This window comes from Mizuhopecten yessoensis, unplaced genomic scaffold (assembly GCF_002113885.1).
Source record: "Mizuhopecten yessoensis strain PY_sf001 unplaced genomic scaffold, ASM211388v2 scaffold11185, whole genome shotgun sequence".
NCBI lineage: Eukaryota > Metazoa > Mollusca > Bivalvia > Pectinida > Pectinidae > Mizuhopecten > Mizuhopecten yessoensis.
The window spans coordinates 1185323-1207821 of record NW_018408922.1 but is presented as its reverse complement, the minus strand read 5'-3'; the positions used below and the strand labels follow the sequence as shown (position 1 = coordinate 1207821).

Below are 22499 nucleotides of genomic sequence, written 5' to 3'. Positions count from 1 at the left end.
CACTGTAATGGAGCGTACGCATAGTTGATTCTGTAAAGGAAAACACACACGAACAGATTATATCGTACATCGATTCATTAAAGCCAAATGTGGCACCTGGCACCTCCTCAACTCGATGTAATTAACAGCAAATATCGTATTGTTCTTAAATATCTCGATCGACTTTCAAACCATACTGGCTCCTGTACAAACATGAACCCGTGAAGCCTTCCTAGGTTGTGATTTTTACTGTGGAACTCTTTTCTACATGACCATGCTTTGTGACAAATTTTCCGGTTTACACTGTCGTCTGTTTGGGTGTACAAATCATTAAACGGAATCGCAAAAAGTACAGAATACTGTTGATCAACATTGATGAAGTTTTTTTTTTTTTTTTATTATGAACAACATGGTTTTGACAGTCCGCACACTTTACAGTCTGAAGCTTTATCGTAAATTCTTTTTACCGATTTCATTCTAGTCTACTCGTGAAAGATGTTCATAACACGGATGGCGATATGTCATACTTTTGCGCTTTATTTGTATCAAAGAATTAATAAGTGACAAACTAAATTCGAACACTATGAAGAAGACGATGTTTTCATGTTGGATTTACGCTATTGAAACCAATTATCTTACTTCGAGGTATCCGAGTTTTTCGACTTCTCAGGGTTCGAATGATCTTTTATTGCTAGGCGTATTTATATTTAAGTGGTTTGAATAAGTATAACATGTTATATTACATGTATCAAAATGCATGAATGTTATCGATCGATTGCAAAGGACGTTTTTTCGAAATATTTAGCTTTCTTGTAAAAAATATTTCCTCTTCCAAAACACAAGCTGTTTTTAGATTCAATCCTCGTTTCCCTAAAGAACGTAACTGTATTTCAGCTGCATTCAACTTTTTGCGGTTTTGTTTTTATATGTCAGAATCTTGCTTTTCATCCGTCGGAAATTATACTGAAAACCTTTCTCAAAAGTTACATACTGTACAAATGAACCAATTTCTCATGGATAGAATTGGAGTATTTGTAGTGCATAAACTTAATGTCGAATGCTACTTTAGCTTCAACAAAATGTACATACATCTATAGTAATGCTTTAAAACTCCATAAAATGACAAGGAAAAAAATTCAAATGTAGTTTCTTTTATTTCCCATGAGATATGTTAATTTTTAAACTTAGTTGATTTGAAAATACTTTAATAGATATTTGGGACATGAGTTATAATACTGATTGAAAAAAATGTTGTATTTCACCAGAATAAACATCAATAAGATTAAACAGAAAAAAATAGAATTTATCAATATCTATTAATACCGGGTTTCAAAACGTTTACGCGGTGACATGACTGACAAAAGTTTGGTTTAAGCTGACTTTTTTACTAGATTTTGTACTAATATTGCATCTCTGACCATGTGACTGCTCTTTCTCAATGCAAACGAAACTAGTGTCCTATTCACTATTCGTTCACTGTCTACTGTTCTTATGACAAAAAGTGATAATACGTGTATATCAATCATATCTCCTTAAGTAAAACGGGTCATGTTCTATGTTATGAAATGGGAAGTGTAAGTTAAGCATAATGAACAAACTTACTAACCTATAATTTCTCTACATACTGAAACATCCACAAAACAAACAGAAAGTGAAACATCCAATCTGAAGTCGATCACGTATCCATTGGCAAGCTATATGCACATCATTTACCTGTAAGTTGATTCGTGACTAAGGAGAATATGTCCGTTTTGAAGCGGTTACATCCGCAATGTTATATTTAAGAGTGAGTATTTTTTTGGGGAAAAAACATATGAAAAGCAACCATTACTAATTTCCTATGTCCCACCTTTGTCAAAAACAGCGTTAGTTTTTAAATGTATGTCACTTTTTACGTAGCCAAAGTTACCCTTAGACCAGTTGCTCACGCATATACCTAGCTTCTATCACGTAGATTAAAATAATTCTCCTGTTTATAGATACATCAACGTTTTCCCTGTCATTGTTAGCTATAGTCAGTCATTCCATTGGCAAGCAAGACACCCAAAACCTTTCGATGACCATCAATACAATACTAAATGTGTTCAGAATATACAAATTCATCTCACTATTATTAGGTTAAGTACGCAAGCAAATTTCCGTATACACATTCGCTTGTTTATCAATAACTCAATTATTTAGATGTCTTCTTTTAATAAAGTCTTCACGTGATCATCAACACTTAAGCCAACCATTAGTAACTTGAACACTCACCTGACCATCAATAATACATTATTTTGATGTCTTTCAGTTAACAATCAATAACTCAAACATGTATATAACCTGCACTTACTCAAAATTTCTCCTGACTGCTAATGTATCCCAAACGTTGGCATGACAACCAGAAATTAAAACATTCACCTGACCACCAATAATTCAAACATTTGCCGAACCATGTACATGTTAAATTCAAACGTTCATGTGATCCTCGTTAACATCCGGGCGATTGTCATGAAATCAGACATGAATTTCTCAAATTTTAGGCAAGCAATCTATCAATCAAACATTCATCTGACCATAGTCCTTCTGTATCTAGCTGTGATAGTGACAAGTGACGAAACGGGATCTTTCTTGTTTTTTCTTGCATTGCTATCGGCTGTATACATTTTCCAGAGTTCTGGTGTTTTGAATATTTCTGTCCATTTAGTCCGACCCCGTATGACCATGGAATCAGGATCAGAAGCGTTAGCAACAGTGGAGGATACGGGTCCCGATTCAGTGTCAGAGACATCCTCTCGCAATGGCATCACGCTAGGGTCCCTTGTTGAATCCCTTCGTATGGCTGTTGTAGGGTCATGGTATGTGTTCACTGATGTTATCATATCGTTATTTTCATTTTCACTATAAGATGATGACGTGGCATCCCTATGGAATTTAACACCGTTTTGTTCAACATGTTTAGAACTATCACCAGAAAGAATTGATTCCAAAACAGCAGTAGCCTCTTCGTCTTTGAAGAATATTCTAGCTTTCATGAGAAGTTCCTTGTTATTAATTCTGATGAGGTTTAACAAATGTTGATTTGAAGACCTCCGCTCTTTTTGTCGCCTATAGAGTTTGTGGAGTTCCTTTGTTACATTTTCTGCTCTTTTCATGAAGTTGACCTGGTTTTCTGTATTATAATCAGGGCGTGAGGTACTTCCGGAGTTGTTAGACTCCCTACTACTCGTGAACGTCCTACGAGATTCTCCTCCGCGACCACACCTAGAAGATGGTGGCAATGGTGTCATAGTATGGGATGGCCACTGTTGGTTATACAACGTTGCCTTCTCCGAGAAATTTGTCACCCGTGATTGCATTCGTAACCCGGATGAGCTGTTTCGTGACATCATCGACGTTTCGTAACGTCTGAGTCGCTCAGTCTCTTGTCTTAAACCGCGATCTAGCGAAGGGGTTTTCATCTGTAAAACTTTTAACTGCCTCCGCAAAGTATCTTCCTCCCATTCTCGTCTCCGTTTGCATATATCCTTGGCTTTGTCTATGACCTCTGTAAACTTTCCGAGCTGCTTATCCTCACGTGCATTGATCTGACGCGTTCGTAACTGTTCACGTGCATCAAGAGTAGTGTAAGCGTTTGAAATATTGAAGTCATGATAAAGATGCCCTATTTCTTGAATCAAACTCATTTTTCAAATTAATTGTCGTTTAAAATCTGCAGATCAGCGTAGCTAATCCTAAAGGTTTTGTGTTCATTATAAATGTCATTAAGAAACACTGTTATTCATTAAACCTCAGGGTCGGACATGTTTTCCTTCGGTAGTATTTTCCATCACTGGTTCAAATATTTTGTGTATACAAAATTTCGCCATTTTGTATAAAGATTCAAACTCTTTCCAAATTAACAGTTTTGTACTACTTATAACTGTTAAATAAGCTCACTAAAACATAAATCACACGATAAGAAAATTCCATCGTTGATTCCTCAATGCAAGTCCAGTTTTAAAAAGTCAGTGATTTGGTAAATCCACATTTGCATGCCTGATATTGATGTAAGTTCGTAATTTCTATCAACCAGACAATGTTCCTATGTTCCGTTGACCTCACTAACAATCCACAGCCACACCCCTGTTACCCAGATTTGGGAGGAATATTTACCCAGAGATCTTGGATATATCAACTAGATACTCATAACAGCTCAGCGACAATAACCCGTCATCTGAAATAGATTATCAAGTTCATGAGTCGGGTTATCATAAAGGAATTTCGGTTTGTCTCCAAGCCATTGATTGGCCGATACTGGTACACAGATCACTCCCTGATCAGTATTGACGTAGGATGATAACGAACACTCTGTTATTTATATTTAATAAGGCTAACGGTATAACAGGGAAACACTATTAGTTTGCGTTATGAACAAACAGTACCATCTGTCCTATCTACATTGTGAAACATGGTAAATTTATATCAAGAACTGATGATAAATCGTCAATATAGGACTACAACAGTGAAAATTATTACCTATTTATGCATACCTGCTATAAATCATGGTCGGATCAATAAAACGTGAACAAAATTCATAAATATAGAGTAGTTCACCTTTGTCTGTGAACCTAATTAACACTTTCCCCAATGTTGAAGGTTTATTTTTTCAATAAACTATAACACCGCATTTTTATGCCTTCTGTGGTCGTGCTTAAGGACATTATATACCTTTAATAAAATACATTTGTTATACTTACTCACTTATAGTCCTATAAGCTTTTACCATGAATAGGCATTGGCACTTATTTATGAGTATTTCATGCCGTAAACGTGTTTTTGTTTAGGTTTTTACGGCCTTAAGGAATTTCACATATTACCTTAAATGAGACCTCTCATTTTTGAACAAACTGAAAGTCGAATAATTAATTTCAATTTCAGCTTCCAAGTTTCAAAAATACACTCTGCATTTCAGTATTAAATGTGTGTTAAATGATTTCTTTAAGGACTTTAAACCTACGTGCTATCGACGTCAGGATAACGAGCTTTGCTGAAAGTACATACAATGATGTTTATATGTTATAACTTAGAAATATAGTAAATATTACGATTATGATTGTACCATTCTATACAAACATGCTTGGTATAGGTATGAATTCATTTTGTTACCATTGCATATGAGAACAATTTTTCTTAAGAGTTGTACACGAATTGTTTTCGTACAATTATATTGTCACAGAGCACCTAATTTATAACATTTGCCCCTTATAATGAATAAAAAAGATACGCTATCAAGGATGACCAAACATTGAATAGAGTTAATGTATATATACACATTTCATAAGTTTATATGTCTTGAAGATTGACTCTGACATTTAAAGGATAATGTCAAATGTATATAACTTTTTGAACAGAGTATATGTAAAAAAAGTAAAAAAAAAATCACAAAAAAAACACCCGGTTTTTATATCTTTCAATTAATACAGTGAATGTAAATACACATTTCATAAGTTCATATGTCTTAATGATTGACTCTGATTTTGAAAGGAGATATTATATTAACTGACACTATTGTCAAATTCATATAAAATTTAAACACAGTATCTGTAAAAAGTTAAAAAAAATACCACTCACATTACTGTTAACATAATAAAACAGAAGAATGCAATAAACGAACCATATTTTCTGAAATCATTTTCATAAAGATTACCCACCTTATGGCTACCGCATACACTCTCTTTGATGACAGCAGTTCCTAAATCAGTAGTACCCTGTAAATGTAACCAACCTAACCTCTATCCGGTACATGTTCCGATAAAAGCATTCAGATCTATAAAATCGGACGTGAAAATTACAATCTTTACTTAAGGTTAAATTTTGATCAATATTTGTCCCATCCACCGACAATGTAACGGTAAGTAGCGAGTCAACAGAGCTGTATGCCAGGTAAGAGGGGCACAGCTCCTATCCCTATCGACGATAAATCCGTTGGAATCCCGGCTTACATCAAGTTGTAAGAGCAAAGGGCAGAGGAAACGATTGATAAGTATTTTACAATCACTACAACCAATATCTACAATATAAGTGGCAAAGAAATTGCTCACCTTTTAACTTTAAAGAATTTTTATCTTGAGAACACATGCCATTTGTTCTGAGATAAGATATTAATAAAAAATGGGATAACTTAGAGGTAAACACGCCGCGGGTATATGCGTAGAAAGCGTTGTCATAAATCTTAAGGAATTTTGTGGTATGGACAAAGAGATCACAGTGTTACCCGACTTATCAATTGATCATCAAAATAATTTTATTTAAATAATTTTGTTTCCTGCACAAGGTGTGTAAACCGATAAACCTAATACGTTACGCCCTTTTGTCGTCGTTTTCAATAACCGAACATCTACACTGAAAGTGTCAATATTGTTCTTTTTGACTTTATTACAGTCCTTCTGATGTAAAATAAAGTATATTTTTTCTGCGTGGAGAACTTAGTTTATTTACCATTGATTGATAGTGATACCGTGAGTCTTTGATATCTTTCAGCTATTTACGGGCCTTCTGTGAAGTCATGGTTCAGAATGGGTGAAGCGGATGATATGATTACTATCGGTTAATGATTAAATGTTACATGTCTAGATATCATCACATGAACGTGATTTGCCTTAACACATACACTTGGTGTATACCTTAGACGTATCCTTGGTATTTATACTACAATTACCTGGTCGATATTTGGATAAAGTCATGGTTTATACCACCGCAGACTTCCAGTTAATGCCGATCCTCAAATGTTATTCGTTATCACACGCCTTTTATACTATTAATATATATATATATATATATATAACTGTTCCATTGAATATAATTATATACATATGGTTCATGATATAATCCAAATATTAACTTGCAAAGTCTTTTCAGTTAAGCATTACATTGAGAAAACCAAACATTTTGCATGTGTAAATTAGCTATCTTACCTTTGAGTGACATTACACTTACTCAACCGACCTAGCAGACAATCTCTAAAATACAGACGGCAATGTGTTGCTATATGTCGAAATGGTTCGATCATGGAAAAGTTTGAAATATACACGATATTCAGTGCTTTGAATCTAAATACAGAGAGTAGGACTATGGAGAAAAAGACGAATTCCACATAAATGGGGAAAACGATATATTCGAGATCGTAATAACGTATTACTTTGTACACGAGATTTCTGAGATTGAAATACTTAATTTTGACCGTACACGGGATATTATATACTGCAGTGACGTATTCAAAATGTATGTGAGGCATTTATGATTGAAAGATGAATGAAACACACACACGCACATTTAAAATTTGGTCAATATTGCACTGTATCATAAAGCTGTTTCGTCCTACTAGAAATCGATTGAAAACAGCAGCAATAATAACTAGGCCAAATAATAACAAACAAATGACTTACACAAAGACCATTGAAAAAGTACAAGATGAATAAGACAAACTGTTCCGAAAGTCTTAGGGTCTTCTGCTTCCTCGACGACACCCGCCATTGAAATCTGGGTGAAATGCATATAATGTCAACATGCATTTTAGGTTAGCATAATTTCGGTAATATATACCAATCATAAACTCAGAAACTCTATCAAATCATTTGTAGAGAATGCATCACTGTTTGATTACATATTCAATCTGACTGAGTGCAAGTGTACTGAAGCACCACACGGCGCAATGGTCATATCTAATTAATGTCAGAACAGATTAAACATACGATGATTTTGAGACGATATAGGCATCTGGTTTGTGGCTATAGTACCAGTTCGTTTCGTGTAGACCTTATCATCGCAGATAAAACGATCGATTTAATGTTAATTTCGATTAAGTATTCTAGAGAGGAGAACAATGACACTGGTACGATAAATGAGATCATTGTTTTTTCAGACATCGACATTTCATTACCAGACAAAAATATAGATATATTCAGGGTTTAGACACCGAGTTTACTCTCTTTGAACATGCAGTGGGTAGCTATCATACAGCAATATAATCTTCTTTGGCTCATTTAGATTAAGAAATAGTACATTTAATACTTGAGTTAAGAACCATCGTCAAAATCAGCTCCTATTTTCTTATTTGATGTTAAAATAAAATGTCCACTTACATTGCTATAGTCGAGCATATTTAAAATCGAGATGTTCACATTCAATGTCAACGAACTTCCGAATTTTCACACCAAACAATGTATAAACAGGGTGGTTATTATTTTTAATACCGACCTGAGTCCATTTACTAGCCACCATGGCTATCTAAATATATCCCAAGGGCCAGCTTGTTTACTTTCGCGCTAACAGTCTGTACAAGCATACTTCTTCTGTAATTTCATATGAAAGTCAATGTATGGTTAACGGTTAACAATGTCTTCAAAATTAGCCACTTAAAAATCTTAAATACATATTTAGACGTAGGGTTGTACTGCTCAAAGTATTAATTATAGAAGTATTTCTCATTTAAGTGAGATACACATGCTTACAGGTCAGAGGAAAGGTACGCGACTAGTAACTGACCAGTTAGGACGGTATGAAGAAGAATATAAAACAGTCTTTTCTTTGTAAGCTAGGAAGTTGGGTTCAAGATATTTACAAATGTAATTTTAAATCACTCCATTTAAAAAAATAAATATTGACGTAATGCTACTTTGAGTTCGTAAATTGGCCCGTTCATTTATTTTCTAAAATGTAAGAAAATGATGAATAGGCATATCCTCTAAAATGCGAAAGCAAACGTTGGCAAAAATATTGATGTTTTACTACATGAAAGCGTCTATATATATATATATATAAAGAAAACATTGAGAAGTCCTTGTGTTGGAATTAAATATAAAAAATAAAACAAAAGACAGATAGCGTCTCTAGGCCTTTTTCGGGTTGATTCCCCGTTCATAAGGAGACTGTGTTTATTTTGAAAACAGGCATTGTGAGGTCATAGTTGTTTACACAAGAAAGTATGACGTCATCAATAATGCAAAGTCATTATGACGTCACAGAAGGCATACACATAAATCCATGACGTCAACAACAATATATATAACCAATAATATTTAAAGCACAGAAATTGCTTATAGCATGACACGTTGAATTTAATGTGATTATATAGGAGTCGGAGTTAATGAAACTGTTGAAACCCAGTCTGAAAAGTTCACATTAAATTCAACGTAAAATTTAAGGAGATTTAAAACGATGAGAATGATCGAAAAGTCTTATTACGTTCGTGTTTAATTTAGCACGTTAAAAATTACTTTAAAAAATAATACAAAAAAAATAATTCTTACAAAATCTCTTGAATTGAGATATTTTATCTATCTCTACTTCTCATAATAACGCACACGTTGTATATCACCAGACAGGTGAAACTCAGTAAATGTACAATTGTGAATTATTTTGCTGGCGTCGAAATCTTGTTTACTTTAAAGTTTACTTTTAAGATACATATTTCTCCTTACAGAACTGCTGTAATCATTCAAGGAACCTGAAAATTCTGAGAACTCCATATTATTTCTTTCTTAGTTATTTACTTTGTTTTCGTTTTGTGTCATCTTTTTACTGAAAATATTGACCATATGCAGTAAGAGTTATTCCCCTTTTGAAGTGGATGACTTGAAATAGATAATCATTTTCTATAATATTTAGATAATTTCTATTCCTGATGGAAAGTGTCGGTGTTCTGATTTGTATTATTTACAAAAGATGTTTTGTATAAGGTGTAAAATAAACCAAACCAAAAGAATAAAAAGCATTTTCTCTTAACTCAGTGATGTGAACAATGACCCAGGTATATTTGTGAAATCATTGATATGATCACATGTAACACCATGCCAGGTTCCAAGTAGAAAACGATTACAGTTTCGGATCATGGTCTCGGTTTCACTCTTTCGTGGATGGGTGTACTCTTTCCCTTTGTTTCAGAGTCTGCTAGGTTTCTGGTGGTGTAATTTTGTGTTAGTCATAAAAATGACCCTGAATGTTTAATCTTGGTATGTGAACTGAGTCTCTTGTAGATATTTGGAACAGTTTCAAACAAATTAAAGAATCGTGTTGTTGTTGATATTGCCGGAGAGGTGCACTGCTGTCTCTAACTCAAAGTATAATTAAATACATTCGTAGTTTATAACAAACTTTCATTATCTTCTATAAAATAAATCAACCTTTGCACGTATTGCTTTTACTAAAAGTAATGACGTATTTATTTTGTGCACTTATTGGAAATGAATGATCCGCTGTCAAATAGCAGAGTGCAACCTTTTGAATAACAAGTGCATACTCTAAATTTGGGAAAATTGGTTGATCGAAACTCTTAGCATTGATGACATCAGTACATCAATTACTTATGTACGATGCTTTATAATCCTGACTTCCCTTTTAAACCAAGGATATGGTGGGTGCGGTGCTTTAATTAAAAACAAATACTCTTGGCTTAGTGCATGCATTCTTACTCGAGCCTAAGAGGGAGTGGAGATATCGTCTGATGGTAAAGCAAATATCCTGATAAGGTGACTAATAAACCCTATTCCTATTTACACCTTAGTTTGCAGAAGTGTGTTGTTCAGTCTTTTATTAGTTACAAGTAATGTTGTAATTTTGATGTTATATATATGATTTATATTTTATTTTATCGCTATATAATTGGGTTTTGATCGCTTTAAGGATATTATACGTGATGAAGATTAGATCTTGCGCATACTCATATTTAAAACGTCTTTTTTTTTTAACTGAAACTAACAGTGCAGCACTCAGATAATGAATACCTTTATTGCTTTTTGAACTCTTGAACTTAATACATGGATATATCAGTGTTTTAACTCCAAATCAATATAATCTCGCGTTCGCCTACGTACTTGAGTATATGACACGCACCCTTGCTCAATATGCATTTTCTTATTCGCACTTATATATTGCTATGTTTATCTATGTATTTGCTCTTTCAGAAAAAAAACAAGGATGCATTTATTCGGGAATTTTACCTGGCAGTCAAATATGTGTTTCCCTGTTTTTATCAGCATTTGTGCATTAAAGATCAATATGAAATAATTTTAAGCAATTACTCTTTAAGCCATGACCATATATTATTTCCTTCCTAGACACGAGATCTGACATTCATTCCGTTTAACCGATCTAGAATACCCAAAGGATACCCGCTGCTATGATTAACACGGTACACAGATAAACAATAAACAAAACATTACTTCCTTTCTTTTGTGAACCAATTTATTTCATGCAACCGAATTCCTTACTTTCAACAGAACAAAATACAAATCATTATAATAAACACAAAAATATTTATCACTTTCAGGAGAACGCTCTTTACTTTAAAGAGATAACACTATTCCTTGAAGCTGTTTACCGATAAGTGGAGATACACTTACATTTTTACTACCTTTTTGAGACTCCAGCTTGTTTCTTTCATAATTCATAAGTCAACAAAGCAGAATCACTTAGTCACCTGTCGAAAGAGTTTTGAGTTTGAGTAGCAGCATTATGAAAATCTCCTTGTATGTTGAAAAAACACCGATCACCTTATACAGGATATCACACAAAGGAGTTTGTGTTTTTATCTATTCTGATACAGTCGATTGATATTATGTATCCAATTTGAACTATTGTTAGATCTTTAAAAAAATAAAATAGTATAGCAATGTATTTGAATAAAATCAGTCGTGATTGGAAATACATACACACACACACACACACACACACACACACACTATATATATATATATATATAGAACCACGTACATTTGCTTTTAATATACGCTGTTGAATCCAATTAAACCTTATTGAGGTAAAATTGCATATATTATGTCTAGATAATTAATGCAAATTTTCGTAAATGTACTCAATTTATTCAAACTGGTTCACAAAGTGGATTCAAAACGTGATAACAAATAAAAAAAAGCACAGGTTTAACCGAGAAACCAGACACGTTTCTATACATAGTATAATCTGTATAGAAAGGTGTCTCTTAATCTGTGTTAAGTAAATATATGAATTGTAAAAGTATACCATAATAATCATATTTGAAAATTATAACAAATATGGCAATGTTTATAAACGTGTAAGTTTAAATAATGAATCCTAAATGATAAAGTTTGTTATTTATTGACTGAAGTGTTTAACTGTGCTATATGGTACTTAATACAATATTTGAACGTCTGCTATATGATGGTCTATATAAAATAACTCTTTGCCGTGGTCTCTACCTAATTACTAGGTTTCAACTTAGGGTAGTATGTTATGTTTACTATGAAAGGTAAATCAGACAGATGGAAGAGTTAATATATCACTTACTACAACGTATGTCTTTACAACTGACAGATAAATAGTTAATGCAAGACAGGCCCTACAACGTGTGTCTTTTCACCAGACGCAAATCTAAGACAGCCTCTACAATTTGTGTCTTTACATCTGACACACAGAATGGAACGCAAGCCAGATTCTCAAACGTGCGTCTTCATACCAGACACACAGAGGGGAACATAAAACAGACTATCTAGCGTGTGTCTTCACACTAGACACACAGGAGGAAATGTTCAACAATCTCTACAACGTGTGTCTTTTCACCAGAAACAAATATAATGACTGCCTCTGCAACGCTTGTCTTTGTATCTGATACACAGAAGAGAACGTAAACCAGGTTCTCAAACGTGCGACTTAATACCAGACACACAGACGGGAACATAAACCAGGCTCCCTAGCATGTGTCTTCACATACATTTGTCAGACACGCAGAATGGAAAGTTAGAACGATTTTCAACATCTGTCTTCATACCAGAAACACAGAGGAGAACATCTGAAAGACTTTACAACGGGTGTGTTTACACATGACATACAGAAAGAAGAATGGGCTCTCAAATATGTGTCTTTACACCGCACACACAGAAGGGAACGTAAACCATGCTCTCCAGCGTGTGTCTTAACACTAGCCACACAGAAGGGAATATAAGACAATCTCTACAACGTGTGTCTTTATACCAGAAACAAAGAGGAGACTGTATGTAAGACAGTATATACAGTATGTGTCTTTACAGTAGATCCACATAGTGTAATGTAAGGAAAGCTCAACTATATGTGTGTTTTTACACTAGACACATATAAGGAAACATAAGACAGGCTCAAAAACGTGTACCTTTATACAAGACATTCAGAAGTAACTTCGAGAAAATCTACCACATATACCTTTACACTAACTTACAAACGGGAATGTAAGACAGACTTTACAGCATGTGTCTTTAAACTAGATACACAGAAGGAAATGTAAGACATACTGTATCACATACATGTATGTCTTTACAAGACAATTTATCACAGACTACATGTTAAGCGGAGAAGAACGGTTAGCAACGACAGTATGTACCTGTACACAGAATACACGTAAATTGTATCTACCTAATTCAATCAAAGGCGTATAGAAGTTTATAATTGGGGAAGCCAGATATGGAAATAGACAAGCACTGGCAATTTCTATATCAAATCAGGTGTGACAGGATATATAGCTGTCAAGTTAATTTGGCACGTTATCATAATCACTAAGTGAGGAAATAAAAATGTTCACGGTTCTTCCCTGTTACGAAAGCATTAAGGCCCGACTATATGCATGAATTGCATAATCATTTGTATAATCCTCCCTAACACAAAAATACAATTATGTTTTTAAATATATGAATTGGGACAATGCAAAAACATAAGGATAACATGTGCCGAGATTGGAATGAAGTACATTTACATAATGTGTCTATGAATTGTGAAGTACATGAACCTTTACTTTATCGTAATGGAATAGTTAATCGTGCGTGTTACAGGGTAATGAACTGTGCAATACCCCTGTTTTGAGGTATAAAAAATATGGACATTTACGATAAGTGTGGAGCAAGAAACATGATGTAAATAGCATATTTACCAAAATTTTCAAATTAACTTTATATATATATGTCATACTACTATAAAAAATAGAAATGTTTGCGGTGTGGAAATGTAAGCGTTTTTCACGTTCAGTAATTTTCGCGAAAATATCCAAATGCAAATATAAATTAATATATTATTTAGATTAAAGATATATAGGATATACAGATTTCTAAACAATCAGTTCAGAAGAAAATGTTTAATCCCTGATTTGTTTAAAGAGTCATAACGCAAACATTCCCACATCACGAAAAGATCCAATTTTTACAGTATGTATAGTTTAATCATCAACACAAAATCTAACTACTTGCGTTACAATCTCCCGTACGTCATCAAATATAAGGTGCTTAATAATGCTATTCCATTATAATTTATAATTCTGTGAGGTATTTTTTCTCAATAGCCTAAACTTTGTGACCTCTCTGTCTTATATAGTTACATGATTTCAGCGAGACCCACCATCTAGAGAGTGATATGTCCTCCTGCCCTAACTCCCGAAGGGCCAGCTCCTTCGCTTTATTTAGTTGTGCTGTTGTCACTGTTTTTAGCCATCCATCAAGTTTGATTTTAATCCTTTCATATTCTGTTTTTGGTTCTTCCTGGTTACTCGCTGTTTCCTTTTTGGTTTGTTCCGTTTTTGGAGGAATGGCATTTTCCTTTTTCGTGGACGTTAGAGCTAGCAGCTCTTTCTCCTTATTTGCACTAGCCCACTGCCCTGGATCCGTGAATCGTGGCCTAATTTCATGCACGGCTTTCACAAGAATGTTCTCTGTGGAAACTCCATGTCGACCACGCTGGAATATACCTCCTAATTTCACGAGTGAATCTCCTTGTCTGACGTTTACAAGGTTTACTGACGCCGCGTGTTTCTTGTGATACTGAAGGAATTCCGCTGGGTTGGCTTTCACATACCTAAGGTATATCAGCAGCAGTTGATAATCAACACGTATTTCTTCCTCGTCAAGATCACCCTTTTTCCTGGATTTAGCATTTTTCTTGCTTTTGTTGTTCGATTGTTGATCTTCAAAGCTAACTAAAGATGAAGTATTTGAGTCATCTTGGCTACATTCCAGTTCGTACAGTTCCAGCATGCCCAACACTTTCGGTGGAGGTATTTTTCTTGCCTTATCCTTTTCTATTCTGTCTTTATTTCTTTGCTGTAATAGCTGCATGAACTGTCGCTTTTTTGCACCAAGAGGTGAAACCTCCTCAACCTCGATTCCTGCATCCTTTAGGACCTTATCGTGGCAATTAAAGAAACTCGTTTTCGGAAGAGAATGTTCCAGATCTTCTTTTGTTATCTTGAATGATCTCCTAGTTTCCATATTTCTTCTTGGGGAATTTGACATGTTTGTATTTCCCGTTGACGGACGATATGAGCGTGAAGTGGCTGGACGATTGACAAAATCACTAAACTGACAGCACGAAGCTGGACTACATGTTTCAGAATATTTTACTGTCCTTGGAGTGAAAGACGATTTAGGTCTTCCAAATGCTCCAAATGAGCCTTTCCGTTTTGCAACTGATGAACAAGTTTTTGGTCTTACGCGAGAGCGTACAGAAGAATCACCCGTGGGAGTACTCGTCCTCAATATCTCGCTATCATCTAACACTAGCTCGTCAAAGGTTATTTCCCGTTTGAGAGTTTCGTTCCTGATAATAACATTTTGACAGGTATTTGTTTCCTTTTCCTCATTTATCACATCTAATGAGGAATCCTTGCGAGCAATCGACTTTGTTTGACAACGATTTGGGTTTTTTGTGTCTCTTCTGTTATCACATGTCACTGCGTCTCTTTCATTTGCACTTGCGACTATTTCTTCGGCTTCTTCAACCGAAGCGTTTGTCTCCTGGCAGAGATCTAGCCTCAAATCAACATGAATTTCCAACTTTTTTGAATTCTCTGTTAATGAACCTGCGTTCGTTGTTTCACGTTCACCGGTTACAGCCTCCCTGTTTGTACTTTCTGAATCTGAAGAACCTTCTAGAGTGGTCACATTACGAACCGGTCCGGTTTTCTCTGTCGATATCTTCTGTTTTCTCGACTGGTGTTCCTGTAATGTTACCGGCCTAACAACATGATTACTGTCCCTCGCTCTCCTTTTTTTACCACTCGATATGCGTTTGTTGTTCTTGGGTTTATTCAAATTACTGTTTCTAACCTCCGAGTTCTCTTTGTCCGAACCCATTGTCAAAATAATTATCTTTTGCCAAAGAAAGTTTGTACAAATACCTAAACAAATGTTCTTTTGTCAATATATACACTTTCAAAATTAAAGAAATATTGGTAAGATAATCACCTTTCCTTTTCAATAACCACGTAAGCGTCTAATCACATAGTGTAAAGGAGAATTCAACATGTGGCAAAATTAACGCTAACTGTGAAGTACCTGGTAGATGTGTGCCTATTATGAGAAGGAATTTAAAAATTAGTTATAATTGAGTGAACACTTATCCATCAAAATCGTATGTGTCCTTGAATACACTGACAATATCTCGCTTGTGTTTCCACACTACTTCACTTCAACAATGGCTTCGGTCATCGTGTTGTTACACCTTCTATCGATAAATATAATTCAGATATTTCCCGTGTATGATCGCCATTATCATTTTGACAGTTTTGGTCGAGTGCCGTGCTGGTTGGTCTTAGATGTACAGGTTAGGGCTGTCTTGTCGATAAGCTAGCGATTGGCTAAATGCTTGAATGCAAACATAGATTGAAAAGGACTCGTTGCCCCCTGGAGATCTTCCGAGAGATCTGCCCAAAACCCTGTAAGGAAAAGATATGATTTAAGAGATATGATTTAAGTGGCTATTTAACTTATCAGACAAGATCAACATAGGATAAAAACAAAGTAAAATTACTTATGTTAAACAAATTTGTTTTTGTGTTAGTATTTGTAATGAAACACTTTTTATTTAATTTCATGATAGTGCATTTCTGGTGCAATTATTGTGGAACAGGTTGAAAATCGGAGAAAACAAGACAAAATATTATTCCTAATAGTTGATGTAACTCGTCCATACAAAACAATCTAAATGACCATTATTCATACCGAATTTGAAGAAAAAAAATAGTCTGTGGATTTTTAATTTAGGGGGTTAATATATAAGATATAGAAAGAAAACCATTGAAAAAAAAGCTTTATCAAAACTGTAGCTAAATCAATATCAACGTTTTACTTCCTACACAATGTGCGTATTAAATATAGTGTATACAGTGTGTACACGCTCTCTATCGAACATAAGTAATATACGATTTCGTAATATTGTTGTACAGGTAAACAATATAAATCGCTCACTCTGTCATAGCTTTTTACAAATGGACCAGTCGGTATTGAAACTTCGCGACACGTTAAATTGGTACATTGTTTGTGTTAAAAGTAAAACTTTGATATTACATATGTCCACACTGATGAATCTTATTGAAGATGTAGTTAATATAATATACATACTAGTATACTGTAAAATCGTCAATTAAGATACCAAAGTATATTCGCGAGTATTGTTATATCTTGTGTATTGCCCGCTCCGTTAAATTGCCCGCACTTCTCAAAATATCATATTTAGGAACAAAACGTCAGCAGGCTGCCCGCTCCGGCTACTTAAGAACTGTTTGTTTTACACAAGGAATACAACGTAAAGTTCTAACGTCAGATATATGTTGTTCTCACCTGTACTTATTACTTTTGTATGTAACTACATGTATGTAAATAATCGAATTTTCAAGTACTCCACAAAGTCGATATAATTAAGTGCCAGTAATATGAACCAACTTTCATACATAAATTCTATGATAAATCATAAGAATGTCTGTAACTTTGTTATGTTTTTGTCAATATCTGAAGATGTTTATTTTTGGATTTGATTATAATCACATTGCACGCAGTTTTTTTTGTTTTTTTTAAACCATTTCGACATAATGTCCACTTCATCAGATACCCCGTTAAGGGCATTGTTCAACGTAAAAAAACTGTATAGACCGCGGACAATACGCAAAAAATTACGGTAGTCGATTTCGCAAAGCCCTCCAGTCCTCTGTATGTCAAGTCAGTTATGCAATACGTCCTAATAAATAACGCCACTCTTAATATTTTTACCGCGAACATACCAAACGAAATATTGCCATACATACAGCCCTAAAAATGTACATAATTTATTTGCGTGTAATGTCATCATATGCCATTACAATTAAAACACGCAATATATATTTATCTGTCTGGTTATTGCCTCCCGTACTTTAAAAGGAAAATTATAGCATACACATACTTTTATACTGCATGAGAGTAATGTTATAAATAGAAACAGACCTTAAACGGAAATGCAACTAAGGTACTAAGGTATAAGTATATATTTTTTCTTACCATCAACCGAATTTCTGACTTTTCTAATACATTAACATGTACTAAGTGGATCGAGTCTGCTTCATTGCCTTATTGAACCATTAAAACATACAAGAATATGATTAATACATATTTCCGATCCTAACTCAATTGATCATAACAGTATACGGATTGGTTACAAACAAATTTTCTACATGGGATATGAAAAATGAAGGAAATACGTTTGAACCACTTCAAAGGAAAAATCAATTTAAAAACATTCCAAAAGTCAATAAATCTAACCATCAAGTGCACGAGCGTGTCGTTATCGATTCTAGCGTACACTACCTACTCCTGTGGTCTGCATGTCCATGTTTCCTCTAGATAAATATTTGATAAATATAAACTGAAGTGCTCTTTCACCTGAAGAGAAATACGTATCTGGATACGGAATGTACATTTAGTCTGGTGAATGTGAATGAAGTCCCCCCTTTGAAGATATGTGGCGCGTATTACATGTAAACGATAGCAAAATGACTGATTGTAATCTACTTGGCTTTCTTGCGTCGTCATTGATGCATGAGTGACTCACGTTATAATGTTATGCGACTTTGGATCCCAAAGAACAAGTACTGACAATTTCTACTCTTGAATAGAATTTTAAACTCCGATACAATACATTTACGGAAAATTGATACCGGTATTAAGCAATACCATTCCATGTTTTATTCATTTTGTAATTCAAGTAACACCTTAATATCTACCGTGTTTTACATAATGTTAGGTGGTTCGCAGATAAAACGAAATTTCTCCTTTGACTTTGGTATGTGGTTCTGTGTTTGTAAATGTCAGGTTACGTATGGCGTTCTATACGGAGGGTTTCACCGTTACAAGTTGTTAGATAAACACACTTCTCGGTAATTGTGTTATTTACACTTTGCAATCTTTGATGTCGGTGATTTTGTAGACAACAATATTTGTATATGTAAATAGACAGCAAGTTACAAAAAGAAGTTTTGATTGCATGTTTTTAACTGTAAACAATATTGTTCTGTGTTTAAATCGTTTTGTGGTTTGAAGCAGAAATTTAATATCTATTTGAATAGTAAAGATTTAAAATCTTGAGTTCGAAATGAATCGATTATATGTTACAACTTGTTCCCTTTAATATCCTCTTACTAGCAATGCATAACAGCTATAATGATCGATGATCAGCATTTCTCCCATCCTTCACAGATGTGTCTCCCGTTTTAGCGGAATGACAGATGCACCAAAAATACAGGAAAGACCATCCACCATCACAAGAAACTGGATATGAAACCAGGTAGTCATGAAAAAAACAGGAGCTGAGGAAACAACAAGGAACATGTTGTACATATATATCAATCGAATATATGCGACTTTTTTTCTCGTTTAGAGAAGCTTGTCCATTTACTGTAGCGAAAGATATTTATCATAATTTCTTCTTAATACAAAATATCTCTGCTACAGGAAATCGATCCCGGCCAATTGTTTGTTAAACTCACTTACTGCGCTAAGGTCACGATGCTTTTTAACATATTGTTTTGCAAAAGAACCTATTATTGTAACTCTCTATAAATTCAGAAACTTGTAATTGTCTTAACAGGTGTGTAGAGAAAAAGGACATACATTTTACAGAAAAAATTTATTGTCAAGGCTTGTCTAAAGAGAAAAAAGCCTCAGGATTTCCTGCCCGAATAGGAGTGCTGAACTATCTATATCCTGATATACAATATCAAGTTTTCGTATTCTTTACTAAGAAATGTACATTTCAACAGAATCACCCTAACGAAGCCCTAATGATAAACAATAATGTCACATACATGAGCTTATGTCGTTAACCAATCACCTAAGACACAATAAACGTGTTTGTTTTCACAAACGCCGCTGAATCCCACAACTGGAAGTCAAGTAATGATAACAACTAGAATATTTCCTCAGCGTATACTCAACCCCTTGTGGTAGAAAACTATGACTAGGCACTGTAGTTTTCAACATGGTGTTTTATTAAGACACTCCCTCTACGAAGGACATGTTCTGTGGTATATATGAAGTGAATACCCCATTAATAAATAATCCCAACTCTAGATGTGTTTATGCAAGGAAAAATTTAAAATAATATTCTATTATTAATATATTTAAAGATTTGTATAAATAATATTGGATTTTAATACATCCCACTTCTCCAAAATATTAAAGGTTTCTCATACACCTTTTGGTATTCGATTTGGGGTAAACATACATCTCAATATGTTTCTCTGTTAAATGATTAAGTCAAAGGACAAACGTTTCAGAGTTATTTGATCTCGTCCTTATCTCCTTACAACTGTATAAAACATGACAAACAGGGCGGAATTATGTCTATCAACACTCAACTAAATTGTCGTGGTAATAGATATTTCAAATTACAAGCAATATACACATTTGACTCACCGTGAGCCGATCCAGTGTTTTCCTAAAGTCAAGTGCGGGGTTTACGCTTACGGCCTTCTTTAGTTCTAGAACGGTACAATGAGAGAGTACCAGTTTACATTGGCGTCACTCTTATAAAGTATAGATAAGGTAAAGAATGTCTCGTTATGTCATCAAAAGTACACACACCTAGCGATAAAATCAAGTGTTGTCTTAATAATAAAATATTGATCTAAATACTAGTAAATATTACCAATATTGACGTTTGAGTGAGATTTGTTTAAGAAGTTTCGTAATATAAAGGATTAACGGGAGAAGTGTTCGTTGGATACAATAGACACTGTCGATAACGGGGAAATGTTGACATAACTGTCTTATCAATCTCAGGCATGTCAATCCAAAGTGACAATCATATTTTATTACAGGTGACAATGGTTTCAACGTATTAATACAAGTGCTTTTGTACAAATACTGTGAAAATTATATTGATAAGTGTATAACATCATTTAAGTGGTGTGTTTGGAATTAACTCATATGAAGGTACTTTAAGACAATTGATATATACAAGAATAATGCTGAGTTAAAAGTAAAAAGCATGCGATTCATTAGAGATTAGAATATCAAAATATACTCTGAAAGTTTATATTGAACTGAAAGTAAAACACACGAGAAATATTTGAGATAAATTTAAGAAAGCTACAACATGATTAAAAATACTAGGGTGTCGGAAGATTTTTTCCACTGTGATATGCGATTCAAAGATCGATAACAAATAAAATACAACGTGTATTAAAGTAACAATACCTTAGAAATTTAAGTAGGTCCCCTTGTATTGGTATTTGAGGGTAAACTGATATTCATTTAATCATTAAACGAGCATAGATCAATGGGGTAATTTGATAAAATGCTACCTGTTAGGTATATCTTTAAATATATATGAAATAATTATAATGTATGTGTTATATGACGTTCGTTTGCTGGTATTTACATAAAGTGGTGTTAACAACACATACTTCTACTCACCGTTTGTCAGTTAATTTGGTCCTATTAATGTTCTCCCATTCAAAATGTGATACTTTTTATAAATCTCGCTCATCTATCGAAACTTGTCATAATCCAACTAATGCAGGTATCCGTGAGTGTCCCTACCACCAGTGTCGATTGAGAGACTAAACACCGACCCTTTACCTTAACTCTAACGCGTTCACCTGTCACCCATAGCATATGGCAATAGGGCATTTAAACGAATTTAAGGATGGATCGAGTTAGGAAATCGACACCACCTATTAAAACTGATCTTTTGTTATTGTACCATGGAGAAGGCATATCGCTCCGCTATGTTTCACACCGAACGAGTTTATTCCTTGACCCTACGGACTTAACCGCAACTATATAATTAAAGCATTCAGGCAAGGGTGTATGTGTTAGGGAAATGATATTCTAATGACTTGAGTATGTGATTTGTATTCGACTGAAGGTCGAGTGATTTAAGAATCCTTACATTGTTATGTTTTATTGATCATCAGAGTCGATAAGTCTACGCTGTACAAAAGATGTCGGACACATTATTGAAAATGTCAAGATAACATTTAAATATCTCAAATACAATTTTTTCGGTTAAGTTTCCATTTTATGGTATATACTGAACAATTATCAGCCCAAGGGTTGGTATAATTCGAGAGTTGGTACAAGCTGGTATATGAAAATGTCCATATTTGTCGCATATAAAATAGAAAGATGGAGTCAACATTTGGCCCCACTTTTGCCATATGTAGATACATAAAAATTATCAATAACTGTATAAATGATTATTCATAATTGCTACTGATAACCGTAGTGGACCTCCTTGCATAACACCAGGTTTAGTGACGG

General features: G+C 34.3%; 2 protein-coding genes across 3 annotated transcripts; both read right to left on the bottom strand.

The window, feature by feature from the left end:
• Positions 1-1134: 1134 nt before the first annotated feature.
• On the bottom strand, positions 1135-5731 carry LOC110440614. Its single transcript, XM_021483768.1, has 2 exons — positions 5652-5731; positions 1135-4174 (listed from the first exon to the last, which is right to left on the bottom strand). Exon 2 carries the CDS (start codon positions 3642-3644, stop codon positions 2526-2528), a length of 1119 nt encoding a protein of 372 aa, XP_021339443.1. The 5' UTR covers positions 3645-4174; positions 5652-5731; the 3' UTR covers positions 1135-2525.
• A 5432-nt stretch (positions 5732-11163) lies between these two features.
• On the bottom strand, positions 11164-21799 carry LOC110440625. Of its 2 annotated transcripts, XM_021483798.1 has the most exons (3): positions 21651-21799; positions 20649-20713; positions 11164-16642 (listed from the first exon to the last, which is right to left on the bottom strand). In XM_021483798.1, the coding sequence occupies exon 3, from the start codon at positions 16059-16061 to the stop codon at positions 14277-14279; it is 1785 nt and encodes a 594-aa protein (XP_021339473.1). In that variant the 5' UTR covers positions 16062-16642; positions 20649-20713; positions 21651-21799; the 3' UTR covers positions 11164-14276. The 2 variants fall into 2 exon arrangements, with proteins under 2 accessions (XP_021339473.1, XP_021339474.1); XM_021483799.1 differs by lacking the exon at positions 20649-20713.
• Positions 21800-22499: the final 700 nt, after the last annotated feature.

Coding starts and splice junctions, on each gene's coding strand:
- LOC110440625 (XM_021483798.1), bottom strand. CDS start 16,061: ATGGGTTCGGACAAAGAGAACTCGGAGGTTAGAAACAGTAATTTGAAT.
- LOC110440614 (XM_021483768.1), bottom strand. CDS start 3,644: ATGAGTTTGATTCAAGAAATAGGGCATCTTTATCATGACTTCAATATT.